The sequence below is a fragment of the Lissotriton helveticus genome, chromosome 6 (assembly GCF_964261635.1).
Source record: "Lissotriton helveticus chromosome 6, aLisHel1.1, whole genome shotgun sequence".
NCBI classification, from domain to species: Eukaryota; Metazoa; Chordata; class Amphibia; order Caudata; family Salamandridae; genus Lissotriton; species Lissotriton helveticus.
The window spans coordinates 1360670470-1360695024 of NC_136067.1; the positions used below are offsets into that span (position 1 = coordinate 1360670470).

A 24555-nucleotide genomic window follows, 5' to 3' on the forward strand; every position below is an offset into this window, starting at 1 on the left:
TTTTAAGAAGAATTGCTAACCGCACGGCGTCTAACATCCCCGCCATCTCTTACCTGCTGAATCGAGTCCGGCCTCCCTGCTCCGCTTGTACTTCTGCCGCGTTAATGGATCAGCCGTAATCAGCTTCCTCTTATAGACGCATATAGTCTTTTTATATATAAAGATCTTTTTTTATATATAAAGAACTTTGAGAACTTGTTACCATTTATATATTAAAAATGTTGCTCCACATGACCGAGACTCTGATCCACTAGTTTGCTTTGTTCAGTGCCCCAAAGTACCAATATCTTGTTTTAATAAATTGAGAAATGTTGTTTTTAAAACATAGATTAAATGTTATGTGTACATAACAGTGTGATGATAAAGTACGCTAACTGTATGTTTCCTTTATTAAATAGAAAACTGTCCTGATGAAGGTGTAAAACCAATAACCGAAACGCTGCGTCGACAACTTGTTTTTTCTGTTTTTATAGGTCTATGCAAATTGACACGTTTTTAATTTTGTTTTATGGTACTTCTGTACAGAACAATGTATTGTTTTGAATAAAATTAGTATTTTTAAACATCATTTTCAAGTGATCAATATACTGTTTTAATTTTTGGCTATGACTGTAATATTATTTGTGGCACTAGTGGTTTTTTGTGTGGTCAGTGGATGTTAAAATTTGCTCTTGTGTTTGAAATCACGATTAGTTGGTAAAACTGTAGGGATCCCTCTGTTTCACAATATTTTTCTCCTGCTCCCTTATTGGATCTCTGAGGAGACCTCCCTTTCTTCTTTTATAGAAACTAGTTGGACAGAAGGTTTGAATTATCTCTAAATTTAGAGCTCAGCCATTCCTTTCTTAATTTAACAGGAGAGCACAGACTTGTTCCCATACCTATATAATATTCCAGCAAGTCTTGCGCTTGAGGGTGCCGTATTAGGCGATTAACAACAGAGGTTGTAAAGAACAATACCCAGTGCCCCTGTAAGAGAAGGAGGAAATATTCTCAGGATTGTGTATTCTTCACCGAGGCAAGGAAAAAGATACTTCTGCCTGTGTTTAAAAAAAATATGAGATTGAAACTAGAGAAATGGGGTTGTAGCTGATTAATAGTCTTATATTCTGAGATGTAGCTATCTCCGTTGGTCAATATTTGTGTAAAAGCATAAAGACTCAGCTGGTATTATCTTCCCCATAGGGTTTAAGATCTAGGTCTGTATGGGTGTAATTCTAATCAGTAAGGTGACTGACGTCAATTAAATTAGAGGCTCTCCTAATGGGAAGGTTGTGAAAAGCTACTATGCATATTGCACTTTAGAATCCTGATTGGGGTCAAATGTATGGTTTGCTACTTTGTTAAATGCACATTGGATTTTAAACTGATGATTGGGTTAGAAGTAACTATTTTTCTATTCGTTAATTATGTACTGTTTTTTAACAGAAGGTTTTAAATATATGAGACTTTTGGCTGGGGATTTTATTGGATAGGGGAACTTTTAAAGTTTATATAGTTGAAACTGTATAATTTGTAAGTCGTCGTGGCTGAAGGGTGCAACCATGCATTGTTGTTTAGGTTACTAAAAATATCCGTTTTTCCCTTTTTTAATATGCTGGAAATGTGTGCAATATTTCTACAAGAACATATTTCGTGGAAATAAATAATTTCTGAATCTGAAAAAAAAACCTCCTCTGCCACTCCCCTTTTGCCCCTTCTGTGTTCCTTAAAATGTACGTTTAAAACCATTCAAATGTCTTTTGTGATCGATCTGCGATCTCCTTCTCTACCAGGCCTTCGTGCTGGTCTCATTGAATGGCTTTAAACTTTGAGTTTGTCTGGAGAATGTCCTGACACCAAAACATGGGGCAGACAATCCAAATGAGATTTACAGAACTGGCATGCACTCGTGGCCTTTAGAACTGTACACAGTAGCCTTAATTATAAAGTGGTTATGAGCGTGCTTACTTAGCATACACCTTTGTTATGTTAATGTTTTAATAGCTCACATCTGGCACTATAGTTTTGGTGTAGTGCCAGCACACCATATTGATTTGATCGAACAACTTCTGAGCCTGCAAAGTGCCTTTCCACGTTTCTAGTTAACAGCTAAGTTCACCTGTAAATCCAAATTGCAACGAAAAGAGCAGCCCATCCAAGTGCAAATATTTGATCACGTTTAGGCAGAGTCTGAGTACTTGCTTCCTTGTGCCTATGTCTGCTTGCAAACCTGTCTGAACAATTGGACAATAGAACATCCAAGGCAAGCCAATGCGGGGTAAGCTATTTTTATTAGGTTTGATATGACTGCGGTATGGTGGCATGCACAACTGTGTTTGCCTAATTAGGCTGAATAATGTTTATTTCTATTTTCTGTTTCAGTTGCCTGAATGGAAGGTGGTTGGATTGGGCGAGCAGCTTCACGCTCTGGAAGAGGATGTGGCACAGTTGAGTGTGAAATTGCTTTCCTTGATCGATGAAAATGCATCCTACTTCAGGCTGCCTGTCCTGTTTGCAGACTTGGATGTAGACACGGTTCGACTTCAATATCTGTCCTCCAAGCAGGAAGTGATGGTGTGTCAGATCCTGAAACAGAGGTCCCGGCAAGATGTGCTCGCTCTGGCTCTGGATGTGGAACTGCACAATCATGGCCAAACTGCACGTTTGGTTGAGGAAATTAGGAGTGACTTGAGGGCTAAAATCTCTGGTCTAGAGGAACGGTTAACATATATGGGGAACCCTAGTATCTTCTCCCAAATACTTCCTCGACCTCAAATTGAGAGAAAAGACCAAACTGTGATGAGGTAAGGCCCATCCAGGTCATAAGATATTTCAGTTCAGCTGCTTAATTGATAGCTACACTACTCCTGATGTGCGATTTGTTTTAGGAAATACATTTTGCTTGAATGAGAACTGAAATAGCTTTGTTCCCCTCTGTGGTGCAACCCCCTTTTTTGGTTTAAACATAACACTGATAGAAGATGAAGATTGTACAAAACCAAATTCATGAAGTTTTCTTAATTTTGCCATTAACCTACTCAAGTCTGTAATTAACACCGTCTTTCTCGTGCCTTTGCCATAGCTGTCTTAACAGAGATGTTCTCATTTTACATGCATTTTTGGTATGGTGCTTGTTTAAGGGTAACTATCTGTGTCCTCTCTTGTTATCCAATAGTGTGTGGTGCTAGTGGTTCTTTGATACTTTCAGGCATTGGTGAGTGGTTCCTAAGTACCCCAGTTATATCAAGGATGCTCATTTGACTAAAGTCCTCGGTGGCCTTCAAAACTGCTTTGCCTCATGTGCACTTTGATTGATGTGGTGGTCCCTTGAATATGCTCCCTTTTAAGATTCTTCTCATATTTGCTTGCTGGTAGAACTATGTTTACAAAAATGAACTGTATGATACTGTTTTATTTTACAGAGTTTTATGTAGCACAAACTTGACCCGAAGGTATCGGGTATCAGAGCGCCTTACATAGCACCAGTTGCATTACATGAAGGCACATTAATTTTTGTTAGGCACGGGGAGATTAAGTGATTTGCCCAGAATCACAGGATGTTCAGCGTCCTTGCCGAGAGTCGAACCCGGTTCCCCAGATTCGAGGTCGACCGCCCTAATCGTTAGGCCAACTCCCCTCCCCGTTTTTATCGATTAGAGACCGCACCATTATGTCTTGGGCCCAAATTCATCCTTTTTGTTTATGCCACAACTCGCACCTCGGTGAGCCAACAAAGAGTTCACTGTTAGGAAGATTCACTGTGGTGCGATCTGTATTAGACAAGCAGGAACTGTGTTTCTTGGCTCCCTCATGGAGCCCAGAGAATTTGAAAAACCTGATTATATAGGGAAAAAAAAACATTCAAGTGATATTTCTCGAGTCTGATAGACGAGTACATTTTCTTAGAGAGGTGTAAGTTTACAAATTTACAGTACTCTTGTTGGAGGAGATATGACTTAGTTTTTGTCCCTTGCAATACAACTTATATATGATCTGTTTGATTATCGTAGATCGTACATACAATGTTTTTTGCTAACATATTTTATCAAATTTTGTACTTTTGAACCATGCTTGCACATGGCTAATAGGTATGCATCTATGGGGATCTCTGGGCAGGGTAGGATAAACAATGGCTAGTAGAAAGGAATTTTTAAGCATCGGAAGGTCGTCCCCTCTGTCCCACATCCACCACGGTAGTACAGAAGTGCATTTTACATTTCAGGCTTATAGTCAACAAACAGGTGAACAATTCCATGCTAACCCAACCATGATCTCTCCCACCCCTTCACTTCCCCATACCCTTATGGTGTCTTGCATCATATAATAGGGCGGTGGTAAAAAGGAAATCGGGAGGTTAGGGCGTCCATGTAGCCATTCGGGTGGGACTTGATCAACGTGGTCGGGGTGCACTCCGTGTCAGTGATCATCTCCTCTCCCAATCAGCATTCTGGATATTGAGAGCAGACCTTGGATCCGTCATTCAGAAGCCACTTTCACAGGGCTAGCAGGTGGGGGTAGCATTCAAGATGAAGAGGCAATGTTCTCCTCATTCCCTGTCTCCCCTCTCTCATTGTTTCTATGAGGCTCTCCCATGCTCTAGCAAATTCTAATAATCCTATGTCCCTCTTTGCGACTTTAAGGAGTGTGCCCCCTCTTGTTCTCCGAGCTAAGGAGATCTGCCTTCCATCTATCAGTCTGTAGTCCGGTGAGAGCTTTCCATCACATTGTTATTCAGCGTTTGACCAATATCAATGCAAGATCAATGACACTGGATTCCAATTTCTTTTTGGACAACCTGGGTTAAACCCAAGTATACAAGTCATTGGAGATAATTCAATGTTATCGTCCATAACATCTTTCCCGAAATGGTGTATCTCGACCTGTAGCCATTCAGCAGTGGACTTCCCCCATATCATGTGCAACATTCCCTCCCACTCTAAGCCGCACCTGGGGAATTCATGCATTGTGTGAGGGAAATGGGTATTGTTATTGTTATATGTACTTCTAAAGCGCAACACTCATCCAACAAGGATATCACGGCGCTAACATTAAACAGTAAACCATAAGCAAATTTCCAGGGACTACTATCATTCTATTTAGGGAATAATGCAGTTTTTAGTTTTTTTCTGAAAGTGAGGTAACAATCAGTACATCGTAGATCGATAGGCAAGTCATTCCAACACTTCGCGGCAAGGTGCGAAAAGGCACGTCCACCCATCCTGGATAATTTTATTTGTGTGGTGACTGCTTTAGCTGTGGCTTGTGAACGTAAGTTCCGAACTGGGGCATAGAGCTTGATTCTGTTCCGCAGGATGTAGGGACCAGTATTATGCAAAGTTTTATGGGCAATGCACAGCATTTTGAAAGATGCTCTTTGCCTCATAGGCAGCCAGTGTAACGCTCTCAGGCAATTTGTGGCCGAATCGTACTTTTTCTTATCGCAGACCGCTTTGGCTGCCGCGTTCTGGACCAGCTGTAGTTTTGAAAATAAATAATCCGCCATACCAACAAACAGCGAGTTGCCGTAGTCCAGCCTACTAATCAGTAAAGATTGAGCTAAAATCTGTCTACATTCCATCGGGATCCAGGGAAAAACACGTTTCAGCATTTTTAGTATGGCGAATCCTTTGCCACATATTGTGGTAACATGATGCTTCATGGATAAAGTAGTGTCCATATGGATTCCCAGGTTTCTAGCGGTCAGGGTTGGGTTTGGTGGGGTGCCTAAAGTATTTGGCCACCAAGAGTTGTCCCAAAGCTGTTTGGATCCGCCGAATAGAAGAATTTCTGACTTGTCAGGATTTAATTTCAGGTAGTGACCATGCATCCAGTTGGATGGCTCTGACAAGCAGTTGTGTAACCTATTTTTGGCGTCCTCTTCACCATTGAGGGTTACCATCAGCTGAGTATCATCAGCGTAGGAGCAGATATTAATGCCCCATTTTTTGCCTATAGACGCCAATGAAGAAACATAAACATTGAACAATGTTGGGCTCAATGTTGCTCCCTGCGGCACCCCATATTTGATCTTCAGAGGAGGGGAGGTGAAGTTTCCTAAACAGATGGACTGGGATCTATTCGATAGAAAAGACTCCAGCCAGTTCAGGGCTTTACCTTGTATTAAGTCTGCCAGGAGTAAGGTATGCCAGTTGGAGTACATAGTAGTTGAGTAAGTTAAATTGTACATTATGGGATATTTTTGGGATCATTAATTGGGGTTTAGTCCAGTCCCCTTCCGATATTGAAGCTGCTATATCTCCTCCCATTTTTTAGCTGTGTGAGTGGTTGGGTCATATCTGTTTGTAGTGTATGATATAGTCCCAAAACCAGTTTGTGTGTTGCCTCCGTAGAGAAGGGGCAGGCCTGGTGTGTTGGTGGTTTGGTACCTCCCCTTCCCCAGTGTCCTCGCATGTTCGCCAGTAGGGCGCCATGGAGCAGGAAATGACCTGCTAAGACATTGTATTTTTATCTAAACTTGTAAAGGTTGGCTGGTTCCTATCCTGGAACGGGTCAACAAACATCTCAAGCCTTCATATCTACCCATCTATGTAGCCTCCCTCTGTGTTCTTCTCTTGTTAGAGCAGCCGGGACCCTTAGAGGAAATGTGGGTGGGAAGGGCACAAGAGTATGTGCCTTCTGGAGGGCGCACACCCAACAGTGTGTAATTACTTTCAGGTTGCTACATTTCCATTTCCACGGGCATCACATTTGGGGTCTAGAAGGAGGGTCAACAATGTATCTGGGGTGGGGTGTCGGGTCATCCTCGGTTTCCCCTTCCGCATCTCCTTTTAGACAGCACAGGTACCATTGCAGCTGAGCCACCAAACCAAAGTTGCTAAGGAGTTGTACTGCCGTCTCCAGGTCTTCCCTCGTGTTCCCTAGAAAAAGCATCCGATCATCTGCATAAAGTGTAATATAATATGTGATCCTGTGGGTACATATCCCTGTGAAATGGTGGCCTAATTGAGCTCTACATGCCAGCGGTTCCACTGCAATGACAAATAATAATGGGGACTTAGATAGCCCTGTCTGGTATCCCTTTCTACTAAACACTGTTTGGAAATCACCATCCCCGTTCTCACTCTCGCAGTGGGAGAAGAGTATAGAAGTCTCGTCCAGTGAAGGAGTCCCCTCCCCAGACCCATTTGTGATGGGACAGCATAGAGCTTGTCACTCTCAAGGCTATCAAAGACCTTTTTGATGTCCACGGATTTGAACACAGCCTCCACTTGGATTCTCAGATCATCCAGCAGGATAGCCAGCATTCTTTGAAGGTTCAATGCCTTATTATATCTTGATATAATCCCATTTTGCTCAGGGTCGGGGTAAGATTTTACATGTGAGGAATGAGTCTTTTTGGGAGAATGCAATTGAGTATCTTATAGTCAACATTTAACATTTATAGTGGTCTGTATGCTGTCACAGCTGTGGCAGGTCTCCCTGTTTTTAATTGGGGGATTTATTAGCCCTTCCCTCATAGCCCTTGGGAGGCAGTGTACCTTCTGTGCCTCATAGTATAGGGCGGCGAATCGAGGGGGCTAGTGTCTCAATATGTCACATAAAATTCTACTTGGAGTCCATTTGTGCCCAGAAATTTACCTCTGGCCATTCTCCTCACCTCCCCCGTAATTTCTTCCACTGATATTTCCGCCACTAGTTCATCCACATCCTCCAGTGGGAGGTGGTGCAGGGGTCGCCCTTCTAGAAATAGCTGTAGACTGTTCTCTCGGTTGTCCTGATTTACTAGTTTAGAGCATGTTATAGTAATCCGCGTAGACCTGGTGTATCTGATCCTGTTTGTGGTTTCTGCCACCCCGGGTTGTCTGTATCTAGGATTTACAAGCCCCCATTTGGTTGGATTGGCTTACTATGCCAGTAGGGGTCCAGCTTTCTCTTTCCACATGTGCTTAGATCATATATTCTTTGTAGACAAAGCAGCTGAGGCGTTTGGTTCTCTCTATGACAGATTCTTTAGCATCAAGGAGTATACCCTGGAGCTCTGGTTTCCCAGGTCTATCCTGTCCTAGACATCTGTCATTTCCAGGGTTGTACTTTTGTCATCCGTGTTCGACGAATACACAGACTCGAATATGCATTGTCCCCTTACAACTAGTTTGAACGCCTCCCATTCGTTTAGTACAGAGGTGGTGATTCCTTCGTTATCCGCTAATTATTGTCAGACCTTTTCTCATATGGTGTCCCGAAAAATAGGGTTATCCATGGTCTTGGATTTCAGTTTCCAGCTTGAGATAAGAATTTGTATTGTACCCCAGGATAAGGTCAGAAGGAGTGGGTTAAGGCCTCAGTTGGTCCTTGGTAGGTATTCTTTATCAGCCACTGAGTCTAGCGTGTCTTATGAGCATAGAAATGTTTCAAGGCGGCCATGGAGTTTGTGAAGGGCAGAAAAGTACAAGTAGTCCCTATCTGGGGGTTGACCAGTCATGTGTCCATGAGACACCAGGGTTACTACCAGGTGTAAAGTTTTGTTGCAAGGCGAGTGGCAAGAGAATCCCTGAGGGCAGAACTGGCACTTGCTTGGATAGCACCATAGATAGAAAGAAATGCAGTGCCCTCCTTGCAGCTGGTGAATAAAATAAGGTAGCGGGGGGTTCCATTTTGTGTTTACAGGTCATTCACACATCAAAGCCGTAACTGTCCTCGGAGCACAAACTCTCTGCACCTCCCCACAGCGTAGTTCAATCACGCTTGTACCAAGTTGTTGGTGGTGCGAATGGCAGTGTTGATGTGTGTCGGCAGGTGGGTGAGAGGAAGTAAGGGGGTTAATAGGTTGTGAAACTGCACCTGCCTCAAGTAAAAATGATTAAAAGCAGTTTAGTCTGAATCATTGGAGTCCAGTAAGAGGGATGCTGCTGTCTTCAGGACTTTAATGCAGACAGCTCCACGAGCCCCTCTGTAAAATGGTGGATTGGGCACAGCTCGCCCACGCCAAAAGCCAGTCCTGCCTGAGGGGGGAAGTTTGGAACAGTGTCCATTACACCACTAAAGTCCCCTCACATGAGGACTGCTCGGGGCATGAATGGGGCAAGTGTATGAGAGATAGTGCTGGAGGTTCTCTGGTCCGAGTTAAGGGCACAGACATTCAATATGGTGATATCCCTGCCTGCCAAAAGTTCACTAAGCATAGTATAATGCCCCTGTGCATCTATTTTCTCTTGGAGGATCAGTGTCCACCTATCAAAGGCTGATTATTCAGTGAATGTGATGTGGCCCCTCCATCCTTTGCATAGTGCTGCCCTCTCACATTTATTCATGTGCATTTCTTACAAAATGGCAATGTGCACCCCTCTCAGTTTCAAGTAGGCCTGAACTTTATATCTTTTAGCCATGTTATTAGGTCCGTGTACGGTCCAGGATCTTATTTTGTACATATTGTGTCTGTCTGTCATTTATGTAATCCATACTTATGGTGCATCCCTGTACCAGCTCGCTGCCCATCTGGCCACCGACTTCCATTGAAAGTACCCACAACGGAATGACAAGGGTGATAATGAAACCTTTAAGTCCCTGTTCCCAGGATAGAGAGGCAATACCCCCATCCAGACTTTATGAAGTAACCTAACATATCGGCAGGCAACAGCGCCTACTTATTTAGGGTGGCAGCGGTAGTCCAGGGAAGTTGAGCGTTCACGATATTGCCACTTACCCTACTGTCCTTATATTTAAATTGACCAGGTGTTCTCAATCCCCAGCAAAGTTTTGAAGAGCAGGCATTAAGGGTATTTTTGCAGGAGGCAGCAGGCCTATGTGTCTGAAAAAAACAGAATAGCAACAGCACATATCGGTCCGGTCCGGTCACGGAATTGATTTAATTACGCCGAAAGCTCAATGCAGGCAGCAGACCCGAAGATCTGAATTCCAGTGGCTCTGCGTACTGTAGTGTCCTAGCTGACACTGTTAAGGGTTAACACTGTAAGCCTACACTAAACACCCACCCACCACTGATGTCACGACATCACGTGACACAGTCAATAAAAGGAGCCGAGCGCACGTGCTCGTGGCTCACTAACCCACTATGCCTATGGTGTCTGTGTCGCAATTACTATGAGCATGTGGGCCTAGGGCCCACGACTACTACAATGGCGACGAGGGAGTGGTTCGAACTCCACGCGACGCAGCCACTGCCAAAAGGGAGGAGAATGCTAGCCCGTGTGAAGGGCACCCCCTGGTGAGGCGGCGCCGGCCGCCGAGTGGCCCGAGGGGCGTGTACTAAGCCCCGGTCCCAGCGTCGACGACAAAGCGGACCGGCCAGAGCCCACCTGCACCGGCCGCAACTGTGCCCCAAGCGGACCGACCGGAGCCCACCCGAGTCGGCCGCAGCAGCAGTGACCCCCGCCGGAGCGGAAGGAGTAAAGGCCCGTAGGCCGGAGGTGAGCCCAGGGGTTGTGAATGACCCTGGGGGGCCGCGCATGCCAGGAGCGACCCCCCTCATGTCCGAACATAAGCGGAGCCCACCCGCATGGTCAGGCGCCCCGCCGGGCGCGAAGCAGCCGTGAATTGACCCTAATTAAAAGCAGACCGGCGGAGCCTACCCGCGGCCTGCCAGTGGCGACCCCCATGAACAATTACTTCAGCAAGGCCAGCGGAGCCCACCCGCGGCCTGCCAGTGGCGACCCCCATGAACAATTACTTCAGCAAGGCCAGCGGAGCCCACCCGCGGCCTGCCAGCAGCGTCTGCCGTCCCCCGCCGCGCCGCATGAGTGATGAGAGGCGGCCGCGGCGAGGGTGAAAGACATCTAAGTGCAGCAACCAGCGGAGCCCACCCGCGGCCTGCCTGAAGTGTTCCCTGCCCAGCGTGAGAGGAACCGCCGCGGGGCGTCAAGTGAGGTCAGCGAAGCCCAACCGCGACCTGCCGAGACTGATCTCATCAGCTTCCCCCTGCGCACGGCGTGGGAGATTGAGGCGAGCAGCGAAGGTGACAGAATAAGCCCGCAGTGTTTGGGAGCTGCTATCACCCCCTGTGCATCGTGACAGAGGCTGCTGCGGGCGGGAGCACGAAGAAGAAATATATGCCAAGTATAGCTGCCGCCGAGAGATCCAAAGACAGAAACAGGAGCCCCAGTGTCTTTCCCCCCCCGCCCAGCGTGAACACTAAAAGGCTGCTGCGAGCAGGGACAGAGGGGGAAGACAAGCGTGTGACGGCCGGCGGCCGTGCTGGTCAGCTAGACTGCAAGAGAGCCCGCCCCCTCCCTCCAAAAGAAAGTGCAATCTGCCATTCTGCACGGAGTAAGCCATAACAGGACAAGAATGATGCCTGCACCTAAAACACTTTCGTGCCCGACTGCCCCAAGTTACAAAAAAAAAAAGTGAAAGGAAACTGCACCCAAAAGAGGCAGGCAGGGAAGGCGAAGCAAATGCGGACAATCATTGCTGCTGGCGCAGAGCAGAATGCCTTCACCTGGGTCCCCAGCAAAGAAGGGAAAACGCTAGCACCACCAACACTGGAAGAGGACTGCAGATCCAGTGATGCAAGCTGCATACTGCCTCAACATCAAGAAAAACAAAGAAGGACTTACCTGCAGTGACTCCAGCCCCCTCCTCTCATGGACACTCCAGGGAAGACAGCAAGCCCGGGACTTCAAGGAAGAAAATCACCAAGAAGGGGCCAGCAGCTACTGAAAGAAAACAAACAGCATACACTGCCATCTAGTGGACTTTGGTGAGCAGTGCACCCAAAAGAAGCCACAAGAACAAAACAAGCACAAGGGACAGCCTACAGGGGAAGCAAGCCTGCAGCGACGCGGATCAAGACGCAGACCAAACACCGCGGCAGAAGTGACGCCTGTGGCCACAGGTGATCACCACAATCGCAGAAGACAACCTCACGCTGGACGTCGAGGGAAAGTCGGAAACGTCTACCGCAAGCAGCAAGATCCAAAGGCAACCGATGAAAGAACGCAAGTGTACCCCGGACGCGGACAGTACAGGACAGCGCCTAACAGAGAGGAAGCCACACCCAAAGCACCAGAAGACGGGCGAGGCAAGTACCCAAGTGTGAAGAAGAAAAGTGCGACACGCAAGTGGAAGAGCGACAACGCCAAAGAATCAAAGGAACCGCAAGGAACAAAGCTGCACTGAAGATGTATCACGACGGTACCAAGTGAAGCAAGAACTTGCCACTACACTGCACACTGACGTGCACCGGAAGAGTAACGCAAAGTTACCCCGCAGCAAAAAGGAGGCGAAACAACCAAGCAAGGTGAACGCCCCAAGAAGCTAAAGAGCCTCACCGGAAGCGAGCACGAGAAGTGCATCCACCGGAGAAGGTCCAAGGAGAGGTGAAGCCAACCCTCCGGAAAAGCAGAGCACACGAAGAGCGCAGGAGAAACTGCGCCAACGCAAAAGCACTGCAGCAGAACTAACAGCGATCCCAACGGTCGCGGATAGCGAGAAGACTCACGAAGAGGAAGCTGTCCACCCCATCTGCAAGCAAAGCGATTGCCCAAAACAAAAGGATGATCCGACAAGCCAGAGGGGCACCCAAACAAAAGCCGATCACCCCAAATGATCGCCAAAGATGAAAGAAGAAATTCTGCCAAGTCAGGATGAATAGGTCCTGCCAGAAGACGTCCGTGAACTGAGAGATCAGAAGACCCGGAGAGACGGACGCAACACCAACAGAGAAACTAGAAGTAACAGGAAGCAAGAGAGAAGATCGTAATGACCGGTCCAGTCACCGAAGAGTGGAGAGAAGACAGTGTCCTAAAGACAGGACAAGACCAGAAGGAAACAGGCGGAGTGCACGCTGCTTGAAGAAGCCTGGTCAGCAAGACAAAGGAAGAAAGGTGACCGCACTGTGTCGTGAAAAGGAGAAGAGTGGCACGATGCCATGAAGAAGAGAACTAAAGTAAGAAGTCATGTGGCACGACGCCATCATCAACAACTTCTGGAAAAGGTGAAGAGAGGTGTAACAAGTCCACACACCTACAAGAAGAAGAAGAGGTGACACACTACTACATCGTGTACAGTGACCCGCACGTCCTGGAGAACACTGATAGCACCAAGAACAGAACAGGCACCTATTCACAAGACCCCGACGACCCGTGGACGGTAGGAGAGCACAGGCCGGACCATTGGCAACACCCACCTTTGGGATTGAGCGGAAGTCTGGAAGCTGAGGGAGCTCAGATGTCCTGAACAAGGAGAACTGACCAATCCACACCAGCCCGTGGAGATCCAAGGGGCAAAGGCCTCAGGGACACCGGTGGCAGAGGGTCCCAACACGAGAGATGAGTCCATCGCCGTCTAACCTGCACGTCCCAGGAAGATGAGGAACTTGTGCGCAAAGGCAAGAGTCAACAACTACCCTTCAGGTGGAGCTATGGACTTTGCGAGGTAGTACCCCATCGACTCCTCCATTCACACGCAGACTGTGGAGTTGGAGCAACGCTGTGGAATAATACCCGGCCCAGTGGAAACCTGGTAAAAGGGCCTCCGGTGATATCTCGTGGCAGGAGAACACCCGCGAGAGGGGCGTCATAGTGAGAAGAATGTCCTTCGAACACTCCACCCTTTGAAAAGTAAAGCCAAGCTGCCTACAGTGAAGAAACCGACGGACCAGCTGAAGACAACCCCATCCAAGTCTAACTTCTGGTCATCCTGTTTGACGTCATCCTCAAAAGCAAGATCTCCGTGGACTGACCACCACACGTCCACGGCGCAAGCAAAGAAGAACACGCCCACCGAGAACCAGGACGTCAAGCCAAGAAGAAATAAAGTCCCAGCAGCAATTTCCATCACAGTCATCAAGCAAGCAGCTGAAGAGACTCACTGTAAATTTGTAATTACTGTATATTTATATACTTCCTCCCACAGGCTCAGACTTTTGCCTTTCCTTAATTTTTATTAAAGTTTGGGAGGAATGTAGTGTCCTAGCTGACACTGTTAAGGGTTAACACTGTAAGCCTACACTAAACACCCACCCACCACTGATGTCACGACATCACGTGACAGTCAATAAAAGGAGCCGAGCGCACGTGCTCGTGGCTCACTAACCCACTATGCCTATGGTGTCTGTGTCGCAATTACTATGAGCATGTGGGCCTAGGGCCCACGACTACTACACGTACCTGCGAGCTAAGGGAAGCACTATGATGGACGACTCCACACAGTTGTGTTTTGTTACACTGTTACAAGCATAATGAGCTCAGCCAGCCCCCGCTGGCACTGTACCACAAGCTTCCTGCCTCTCGACTCCAGCGAAATTGAGTTATTAATTGCAGCCAGGGATCTTCTGGCCGCCGGGCAAGGCACAGCTGAGGAATCGCTATATGTGTGACTTCGCATTTCAGTGTGGTGAAGCGGACCACCCCACTGGAATGCGTTAGTCTAATGCGTGATTCGTGACACTTGGCAGGACTGCATTTCCCGAGTACGGTCTTGCGTCTCGAATATCCCGGCACAGCGTCTGTGTCAGTTACTCCGTCTCACACGCCGTGTTTACTAAAGCGTGCAAAAAATATTGCTTGAAGAGTGTGAGGTCAGTTATCACCGCCATCTTAAAACGGTACTGAAGTACTTGAAGGGTGAATAGGAAGCATTCGTCTCATAGTCCGGTTATAGTATCAGACTAAATTCTGTAATCCCTCCTGAAAGGAAATTATCGAGTTCAAGTACTATACTTCTTATGTCTGTGTTAATTTAGAACAGAATCGGCAAAACCGTAAGTCACATGTACTCATACATCACAACACACGTATCTTGTCATTAGAATCAAACCTGCCATCTAAAAGCTAGCAATCCCCAATTGTGTATAGCAAAAAAATATCCATCTGCTACGGAGCCTATTCAGTAATAAAATATGACAGCATCATATACAAAGACTCCCCGCATCTGGTTATAACTTTTAAAAAATATCCATAGAAATAATTAAACGAACTTGCAAAAGAACTAAGAGCCAAAAAGAAACTACATGCAAATTTACTGGGTGAGCAGTGGCAATGAAGTACAATATAAGTACATAAGGAACATAATCACAAAGAGACCGTATCCAAAATTCACTGGTGAGTGGTGACAATCCGGTATAATGTGAATACATGAGTGGTGTGAATTGCAAATAACGCATCCATCACATGTAAAAAAACACGACAAGGTCACAGAATTGGGTCGTATCTTACAAAGTCATTTAAACAAGTACACACATGCTCCTGCATGTTCGTCTTTGTTAATGCAAGGGACTTGCCTGTGTTGTAACTAGTACATTTTATATAGTAATTAATCTATAAATATACCTGATACCTATTTGTGATACACATACATTCTGAGTTCAAGGCACAATTGGTAAGTATGTTCGACATCTCTATAACAAATTCAACGCTAAATCATTCCTTATTTACAATCATGAACTCGGAGACCCTATTGTGTCGATAATCGTAATAGGACTATAAACCAAATTACCTATGTCCTAGAAAGTAATGGATTTCCTGATCTGTATTGAGTCCAGTTACAGCTGTCTGTATATGCAAAATCTATTTTACCTCACATCTCCTAAGGGTTAACTCTCTATTTCCTCCCCGTAGGTCACGTGGTATATGATCTATACCGAAGGACTCAAAAGCTCTTGTGACGTCCCTGTGCTTTACACGCTCTTGTGTACCTCTACAGCTACTTTTTGCTGCTCTTTTTTTGCTGCTCTTATATCCGATCCTTGAGATCCCTTATCGTACTCCCAACATACATGATTCCACATTTACACATTACAATATAAACCACAAACTTAGTGTGACGTGAGATTGTGGCGTATAGAATAGTTTCTCAGTTTCATATCTGTAAAACATTTTGTGTTGTCCCTGGCCCATCTGCACATCGTGCAATACCCACATTTGAAAAATCCTGTGTGTATCATAAGCCAATTGTCTTGTGATTGCCTACAATATAGTCTGTCACAGCCTGTGGTGGCTCTGCATCCACCCTCTGTGATATTATTGGTTGGGATTGTGAGGCAGATGAATGACCAGATGAGGGTTTGTGTTTTTTGTTCATTTTGTTTTGTTGCTAATGGTGGGAGCCTGCATTTCTCTCCCTTCCCATAATGCAGCAGCTCTCAAGGTGGTGTTTTGAGAACCACATTTTTATTGACTTTTGGTGTAAGAAAACTAGTAACACACAATATGACCAGTTCCACACATCTACACACTATCCATTAGACCAGTATACAACTATGTAGTTGCAAAATCTAGCCCATCGTACCACCACCATTTGCCCCAAATCTTTTCATGTTTCCGGGGGCAGCCCCATGTCTCATAAATCGGTTGCTCCTGCTGGGCACACCAATCTACCCCCCCCCTCTCCACTTCTCCAATGATTGGGGATCTTGGAATTTCTATTTACATGCAATGTAACGTTTGACCACCATCAAAGCCACCCCAATAAAGGTCCATTCCATTCTCCCTCCCAAAAGGAGGTCAGTCTGCTTCAGGCCCAGGCCATGTGGAAGAAGTCTGCTTCCATCAGCAGATTAAATTCCTCCCGGTAGGCAGGATGATCCCACCCCGTTAAACCAGTCATAGAGTTGTTCAGCTAGGTAATAGCGTAAAGGTCAGACATTCCCATTCCCCCTTCTTATGGAGAGCATCACCCTTAGCCAAAGGCCACACTGTGGCATTTCCCCATCTGGAGAAAGGTGGCAACCTTCAATGATCGAGCCTGAAGCCATCTCCTTGGGAACAAATAGGCAAAGTTTGAGAAAAATATATAGAAAGCGTGGCACCACCTTGATTTTAAATAGAACTATATGCTCCAGGGGATTCAGAGGCAGGCGGCCCCAGTGTTGCAGATCTCTCTGCAGCCCAACTGTGAGGTGGTTCAGATTAAGGCTCCATGCCAACTCCGGGAGACTGGAAATGTAACTCCCAGGTATTTGAAGGATAGATGGCGTTATGGGATTGTGGCACACCAGGACCAATTGCATATGTCTCCCTTGGTTGGCACCAGCAGGGATTTAGATATATTGACAAGGAGTCCAAAGGCTTCACATTATAAGCAGAGAATCTCCGGGCAACGTGAGCCTGAGTACTGCAGATCTCTGAGGAATAACAATAGATCATTGCACAGGGCCACACGTTCTTCAAATCCCCCTCCCCAGACCATCCCCCACACCTGAACATCACAGCAGTTAAGACTTGCCAGTGGCTTGATCGCCAGAGCAAATTGGAGTGGGAAGAGCCCTGACGAGTGCCCCTTTGGAAGGTGAAATGCGGTGAAAGGGTCCCTTTAGCCTGAACCAGAGTGATGGGATTAGCGTAGAGGGAGGGAAAATTCCGGGTGCTTGGAGTAGAATAGCCACATGTTTAGCAAATATCTTAATATCCACATTAATAAGAGATGTAGGACGATATGATAAGCACCAGTCTAGAGGCTGCCGGCCTTCGCGATTACAACAGTAGTTGCCATATCCAGCTCCGGGGGAAACGACCCTTGGTTCGCCGCTTGATTGTATGATGCCAGGAGGTAAGAGAGCTAGTGGGACCAAAAGCGTTTAAAATATTCTATTGGGAAGCCGTCTGGATCGGGGTTTTCCCAGGGTTCAACTCTGACAACTCCTCTCCAATCTCCTCAAAAGTGAGTAGCTGGTCAAGGTCGTGGGTCAGAATTTGGAAATCAACAGTAGTGGAATATCCCACAGTATTGGAAGATCATGGTTCTCGGGGGGGCCTGGGGGTTGCCGCATAAAGTTTGCAGTAGTAGTCCGCAGAAGCCTGCGCTACCACTGAGGTTCACTCATGAAGGCAGTTTGCTGTGTCTCGAATAGAGGGCACTATACTAGAGGCTGTATCCCTGGAAGCCAGCCAGTAGAGGAGCTTGCCAGATTTGTACCCTTGGTCATATATCCTATGGGTTGAGGCCCTCCAGCACTGCCTGGCCTCCTCCGGGGGGGGGAAACCTGTCTCAAACAAGACCTCTCTAGCTTCAATTTGCAATACAGGTTGACTGAAGGCTGGTGACTCAGTTGTCATTCCATAGTAAGGTTCTGAGACCCCAAGTCTATCATTTGTGGCAACTTACATGCCTCTTTGCTGCGGACGTATCCTTTGATCAGTTCTCTAGGAGTGGGTTTGCTGATCGGCCAGAGAGCCCTAGCGGACTCCACAATACCCTGATTTGTCTCGAAGAATGATTGGATCTTCTCCACAAAGTCTGCACAGTCCTAATCTGTGAGGCGTTGATAGTCCACAAGGGTCTCAAGAGCTTCGCAGGGAAGGCTAACTCAAGGAGGAAAGGGACATGATCTGATATTTCCCGGGGAAGGAGGAATTGTTAGGTGGAGTATGTCGGGAGCTGGGAGCCAGATCTGACCAATCTGAGACCGTTTTCTGCACCGCTGACTCTATATTTGCACGGACATAAGGGTGCCATATTCTTCAAGCGTCAGAGGCCCATCAATTCTGCCAAATGAGAGCACTGCGTAGAGCCTGTGTGCCAGCCTGGCTGGGTGAGGGTGCTCTTAAGTGTCCTAAACAGGATCGGGACGGCAATAAAATTAACCTCAAGGATGGAAATCACAGCTTGGTTCAAAGACCCCTGATCATAACACCACAGTTCAGATTGATGACCGCCTGATAACTGCTATGGCGTGATATAATAGTGCCCTGAGAGCGATGTCTCCATGAGACATTAAAGGCCCTATTCGTCCCCCTCTCCACCCTCACAGTATGGAAGGATGTCCTTTCCAATTTAGATTTTTATGGCAGGCTTTCTGTGTGCCAGGGGATGGAAGTCTGGCAAGAGCAGCGCCCTCCCGGGTGTAGTGTAGTGTCAGTATGTAAAGGCAGAACCTTTGTGGCTATTGATGGACTCCGTAGAACTGTGACATAAGAATTAGAGCTTAGTAAATTGAATGCTGGTTTAGAATGTTTGGGTTTGTGATAACACCCAGAAGAATAAAGACGTGTTCTACTCAGTACTGTGTGTGGCGTAGTCATTGGCAAGTACCCAGGCTGGGGAGGACACCACAACAGGTGACATGATAGGGGGCCAAGTAACCCGAAGATCGACAGTGCACTCCCAGATAGTTTGCAGTGGTGTAGCAACCCCAGTTAATTGTTTTTTTGTTGTTTTTTTTATTTATAATTTTCAAAAAGAAAAATAAGAGCGCATCCGGAGAAAATGCAACAAAGTATAAGGTTTAGGAGTACACATTGAAAAGCAATATTATTAAACATAGATCAGAACAAAAAAAAGAAGAATATGTACACAACCGATTAAATGGACAAATCAATGGGTAACAGGGAGAGAAAAAAAAGGCCGTTAAGTGTAGAAGAAAAACATTAATGAGAAAGCTAATCCTCGAAAGGGGCCCAGTTCTTAAGGTATGTAAGCGCCTTCTCCTTCCCCCTCAAAAACTGCACAGATGACTCATAATTTGTACCATGCAAGCATCCTAGCTTTCCAGTGGATGAAAGTGGGGGCCTCTGGATTTAACCATTGTGATGTTATACATAATCTAATCATAGCCATGGCGATAAACAAAAACGCTAAAGTATGCTTTCTTCTTTGAAAAGCAGTTGAATATTCATACCCCGTTATTATTAACTCCGCTGAAATCTGGACCGGAATCTGAAGTAACTGATTAAGACTTTGACTTCGTTTGAAAAAGAACTTAAATTGGGGCATGAATAAAACATGTGTATCGCATCAGCAGAAACCAATTTACATCTAGAGCAGGAAACCCCACTGGTCCCTCTAGCAGCCCCCCAGCTAGCTATCTTAGCAGGGGTATGGTACAGATTAAACATAGCCATATAGCTTTGAGTACGCAACGTACCAGAAACTAGGACAGATCTGGCTAATTTGAGCGGGAATTTCAAATCTATTATTGAGGCCCCAAATTTAGCGGCCCATTAAACATTCTGGGCAGCTAGATGGTCCGGAAGTTCAGACAGAAGGCTTTGAAAGAGGGCACTTATTCTAGATTCCTTCCTAATTAATTCAATTAAAGTAATCTTAGCATATACTTTAGGATTTCTGGAGAAATTTTTGTCAAGAAAACTTCTAACCTGTAGGTATTTAAAAAAGTAATTTGATTGCAAATGAAATTTGTCCTTCAAAAAAGAAAAAGAAGCCAACTGGTCATCCTGAACTAGGTCCCCAATTGCCTTTAGGCCTAAAGAGCTCCATATAATCATTATACCATCATAAAAAATTGGGGGCAACAGACCAGAAGCATTAAATGGGGTATAATGATTAAGTTTTGAAATAGCCAAGTGAGAGCAGATATTCTGCCAAACGGAGAATAAGGCCCAACAGATCTTAAATTTGAAATAGCCAAGTGAGAGCAGATTTTCTGCCAAATGGAGAATAAGGCCCAACAGATCTTAAATGTGTTTTTTTTTTAAAGTAGCTTGGTTCCAATACACACGTTAATACTCCCTTAGCAGCATCACCAAGTGCTATTTCATAAATAGATGGAGACATACAGAGAGGAATATCGACGGTGTCACCGAGCAAGGGGAGGCCAAAATGCTGAACCAGAGCAGCTCAATAATAATATAGCAAGTTAGGGACTGACCAGCCACCTTGATCCCGGGGGAGATAGGTCCACTTCGCAGCCCTTCTTGGCCTGCGGTATCCCCTGAGAAACCGTTGACCTATTCTTTCAGCTCTTACTAATGTCGACTGAGGAATTAAGAGTGGAATGGACCTGAAGAGATATAGAAATTTTGGGAGGGCAAGCATTTTCAAGATGTTACATCGTCCATACAGAGAGAGGTGTAGGTGATCCATTCTCACAAACTTAATATGGAGTGAATCGATTATAGGGGGTAATATAAATCTGATCAACCTCAGAAGAAATTTGGACCCCCAGATACGTAGCCTCTTTGGCTATAGGAACCTGCGAGGAGGGCATAGCTGAGGACGGAATAACTTGGTTCTTTACGATATTCAACTTCTACCCAGATATAGCACCTAATTGTCCTGCGAGGTTCTCTAAAGCTATGAAAGAGGAACCAACGCTGTCCGTTAATACAACAATATCATCGGCATATGCCAATGCCTTATAGTCCACCACCCGAACCCTGACTGGAGAGATGCCCTGACATTTTTCAATCATGTTCAAGAAAGGATCTCTGAACAGGGCAAATAGGAGGGGGGGAACAGGGGCAACCCTGTCTAGTCCCCCTACTAATGGAAAAATAGCCATATTCTTTCCCTGAAACACGAATTGCAGCAGTTTGAGCCAAATAAAGCGCCTGAAGGGCCTGGATAAACTCAGCAGTAAATCCCTTCCAACGCATTACAGACCAGAGGAACCCCCAGGAGACCCTGTCGAACGCCTTCTCGGCGTCCAACAGGATCACCCCGAGGGGGGAACCCGTGGCCTGAGCCCAATCAAGCAGCGCAATGACACGCCGGATATGATCCGTTGTGTCCCTGACGGGAATAAACCCGTGCTGACGGATTGAAACCAAGGGGACTATAATTTGGGCTAATCTGAAAGCTAGAATTCTAGAATAAATTTTGCGGTCGGTGTTGATTAGTGCAATCGGTCGATATGAGGAGGGATTCAACTCGTCCTTGCCTTTCTTCTTGAACAAGACAATAGTGGTCCGTCGCCAAGAATCGGGGATGACTCAGGCTTGAGCGGCCCTAAAAACAGCTAGCATTTCTTGTCTGAGCAGTGGCAAAAAGGTCTTATAAAACTCGAGATGGATAAACTCAGGGCCAGCAGCTTTACCATTAGACAGAGATTTAAGAGTGATTTCTACCTCCTCCCAGCTAATAGGAGCAGAAAGAGTTTCATTCTGTTCCGTTGTTACCTTCAAGGTGTCTAAGGCCTGAAAAAACTCAACCAGGTCGGATTGATTTTGAACGATATTAGGATCTTCTGTATATAATTGTGAATAAAAGCTCACAAAAACATCCAAAACACCACTGGGGGTCTCCTGCAAACAACCCTGTTGATCCGTAACTTGGACAATTCGATTAGCCATAGCCCTCTGTTGTAGTCTCTTTGCAAGAACCTTTCCTGAATTTTCCCCAAATTCGTACATTAAAGCTCAAAATTGAACGTATTTGGCTGCTAGGTCTTGATGAAGTGGTTCAAGCAAATTAGATTTTGATATGGTGACCGCCTTCTGACTGCGGGATAACTCTTGACCAAACCGAATATTGTTACTCAATTCAAGTTCGGCTTGTCGTAGCGCTAGGAATCCGTCTTTGATCTGTTGCTGTGCTTGTTTCCAACGGTGGGATGCAAAACTTTTAGTTTCCCCACGCAAAGCAGCTTTGAATGTATCCCAAACCACAGTCAGAAGCAGTCCCCCTATTGATATTGATAAATTCTGGAATCCATGCAGCCATGTGTTCCTGATATTGCTGATCTATAAGAAGCTTCCTCTCGAAAGTCCATGATCTAATTTGTTGAGTAGGGCGATCCCATGAGAGATCGATAATTATAGGGTTGTGATCAGATATAGTCCTAGGAACAACCTCGATGCTAGCAGAACCGGCACTTTGATCGGACAAAAAGACATAATCAAGGCGAACCATTTTATTGTGTGGGATAGAATAGAATGTGTGTCCATTCTTATCTTGGTGATGGTAATGCCATAGATCTATAAGACCGTGTTCCAGGAGAAGAATCTGGAAAGCCTTATATACTCTGGGCTTCCGGCCCACATAACCACGATGAGTTAAGAGATTGATTTGACTAGATAAATTAATATTAGTCACCACAGAATAGCATTGGATGAGGCCACCCCACTAATTCCAAATTCAGACTCCTAAGAACTTGGGGGTCGTCCAGATTAGAGGCATAGATTGAGCAGACTGACAAAGGGCATCTATTTACCAATAGTTCGATAATAACCCACCTTCCAAAATTATCTTCTTTCACTTTTTTAAGAGACCCAAGCCCCATCTTTAACAGAATAGCAACACCCCTAATTGTAGATGTCTGACGAGAGCAAGCAACTAGCTCATAACCAGGAAATCTTAACCACCCTCGCTTATTCCACGGGATATGAGTCTCCTGTAAACACATTAAATCAACCTGTAAAATTTGAAGAATCTTACAGAAAATCCTACGTTTTTGGGCATCATTTAAACCACAAATATTCCATGTGGCACAACGTAACTTATCCCCCCATTCACAAATTGCAAAAACCAACAACCTCTGAAACCCAGTTTACTAGTAAAGCAGAAATTCAAACCTCTAAGCCTGAGTGTACAAAGCATTTCAATCATTACAGCGTAAATCATATTTCCTATACGCATACATGATTCTGGAAACAGAAACCGCCTCCTGAGCCCCCACCACCAAAACACCCCCATCCAACAACCCCCCCCCCCCAGAGTCATCAGCCAACATCCCCCCCCCCTCGCCCCCCACCCCCCAAGTGGAGCAACAGGACCGAAGTCCTTATGACGGTTAGGTTGGTGAGAACCCGCGGTCCCCTGGATCCAAAGCCCCCCCCCCCCCCCCGTTACAAGATTGCGGATGACCTGACCAGCCAAAGAGAATGAACTAGAGAGAGAAAATAGAACCATCAATCAGGTCATTTTAAATCTCTGCAACTTGAAACAACAAAAAAATTACTATCCCGATTAAGTCAATCAGATTAGATTAAATAAGGCAGTGCACACTAAATAGAGCCCAGAAACTCCTTAGCGAGTATCTCTGATGTGAAGTATTTAGTTAGGCCTTTAAAAATTACTTTTAACTTGGACGGGAAAAGTAGAAAAACCTGGGCTCCATTTGCCTGAAATAGAGAAATGAGCTGGCGAAGATGCCAGCGCCGCTCGACTGTTGCTGGGCAAAAGTCAGGCCGAACAAAGAATCGGCATCCCTTCCCCATCCGCTTCTTATCTGGCCTAGCCAGATCAAATATTTTCTCACGAGCTAGAGTTATTGAAGCATATCAGGATGGCTCGTGGAAAAGTACTGTTAGTGCCAGATGAGGCTGAGGTCTGCCGCTTCCAAAGTGGAAATCGATGTGCCCGCTGTAGTTCCGAATTCCAGTCCCATTGTGTAACTTCTGGGAAAGCCTCGGTAAAGAGCTCAACTATGAACTGCTGAACATCCTCGCCTTCTTTATTTTCTTCAATGCCTCAAACTCTCAAGTTATTTCTTCTTGCTTGGTTTTCCAAGTCCGTGAGCTTCCATAAGATGTCCTCACGCTGCTCCTTAATCTCCGTTGTCAGTTCCTTCTGGGCTACCACTGCATCCTCTAGAGCGGAGATCCGCTCCTCCGCTTCACCGACCCTAGAGGCAATATCGGTGCATGTTTTCACCACACGACTAAGAGTTTGGCATTCTGCGGCAGGTCCCCTGTGTACGCATATTCTCCTGTCTTGTTGCCTCTCTATGCATGATAATAGTTTGGTAGATTGTTGAGTCACCTCCTCAGGAGTCTCCGTTGAGGAGCCACAGAGGTTGCGATCCACAGCTTCATTATTTATTGCGGATTGATCTGATACTGTAGCCTGTGGATCTGCAGCGCTTATCAATACCTTGGAGGCAAGGACTTTACAGACTGTGTTGACTGCAACCGTTGAAGTCACGTCCTTGGAAGCCTCATTAAGGCGCCAATCCCCAGATTCACTGTCCTAGTCGGA

The 24555-nt window shown here is 45.8% G+C and overlaps 1 protein-coding gene across 4 annotated transcripts in view; it reads left to right on the forward strand.

The window, feature by feature from the left end:
* Positions 1-24555, forward strand: part of LOC144761737 (HAUS augmin-like complex subunit 3) — a 185909-nt gene that overhangs the window by 132937 nt on the left and 28417 nt on the right. For all 4 annotated transcript variants that reach the window (XM_078646988.1, XM_078646989.1, XM_078646987.1 and 1 more), the window contains one exon: positions 2365-2786. In XM_078646988.1, the coding sequence (XP_078503114.1) occupies positions 2365-2786 (422 nt within the window). The remainder of the gene's footprint in view (positions 1-2364; positions 2787-24555) is intronic.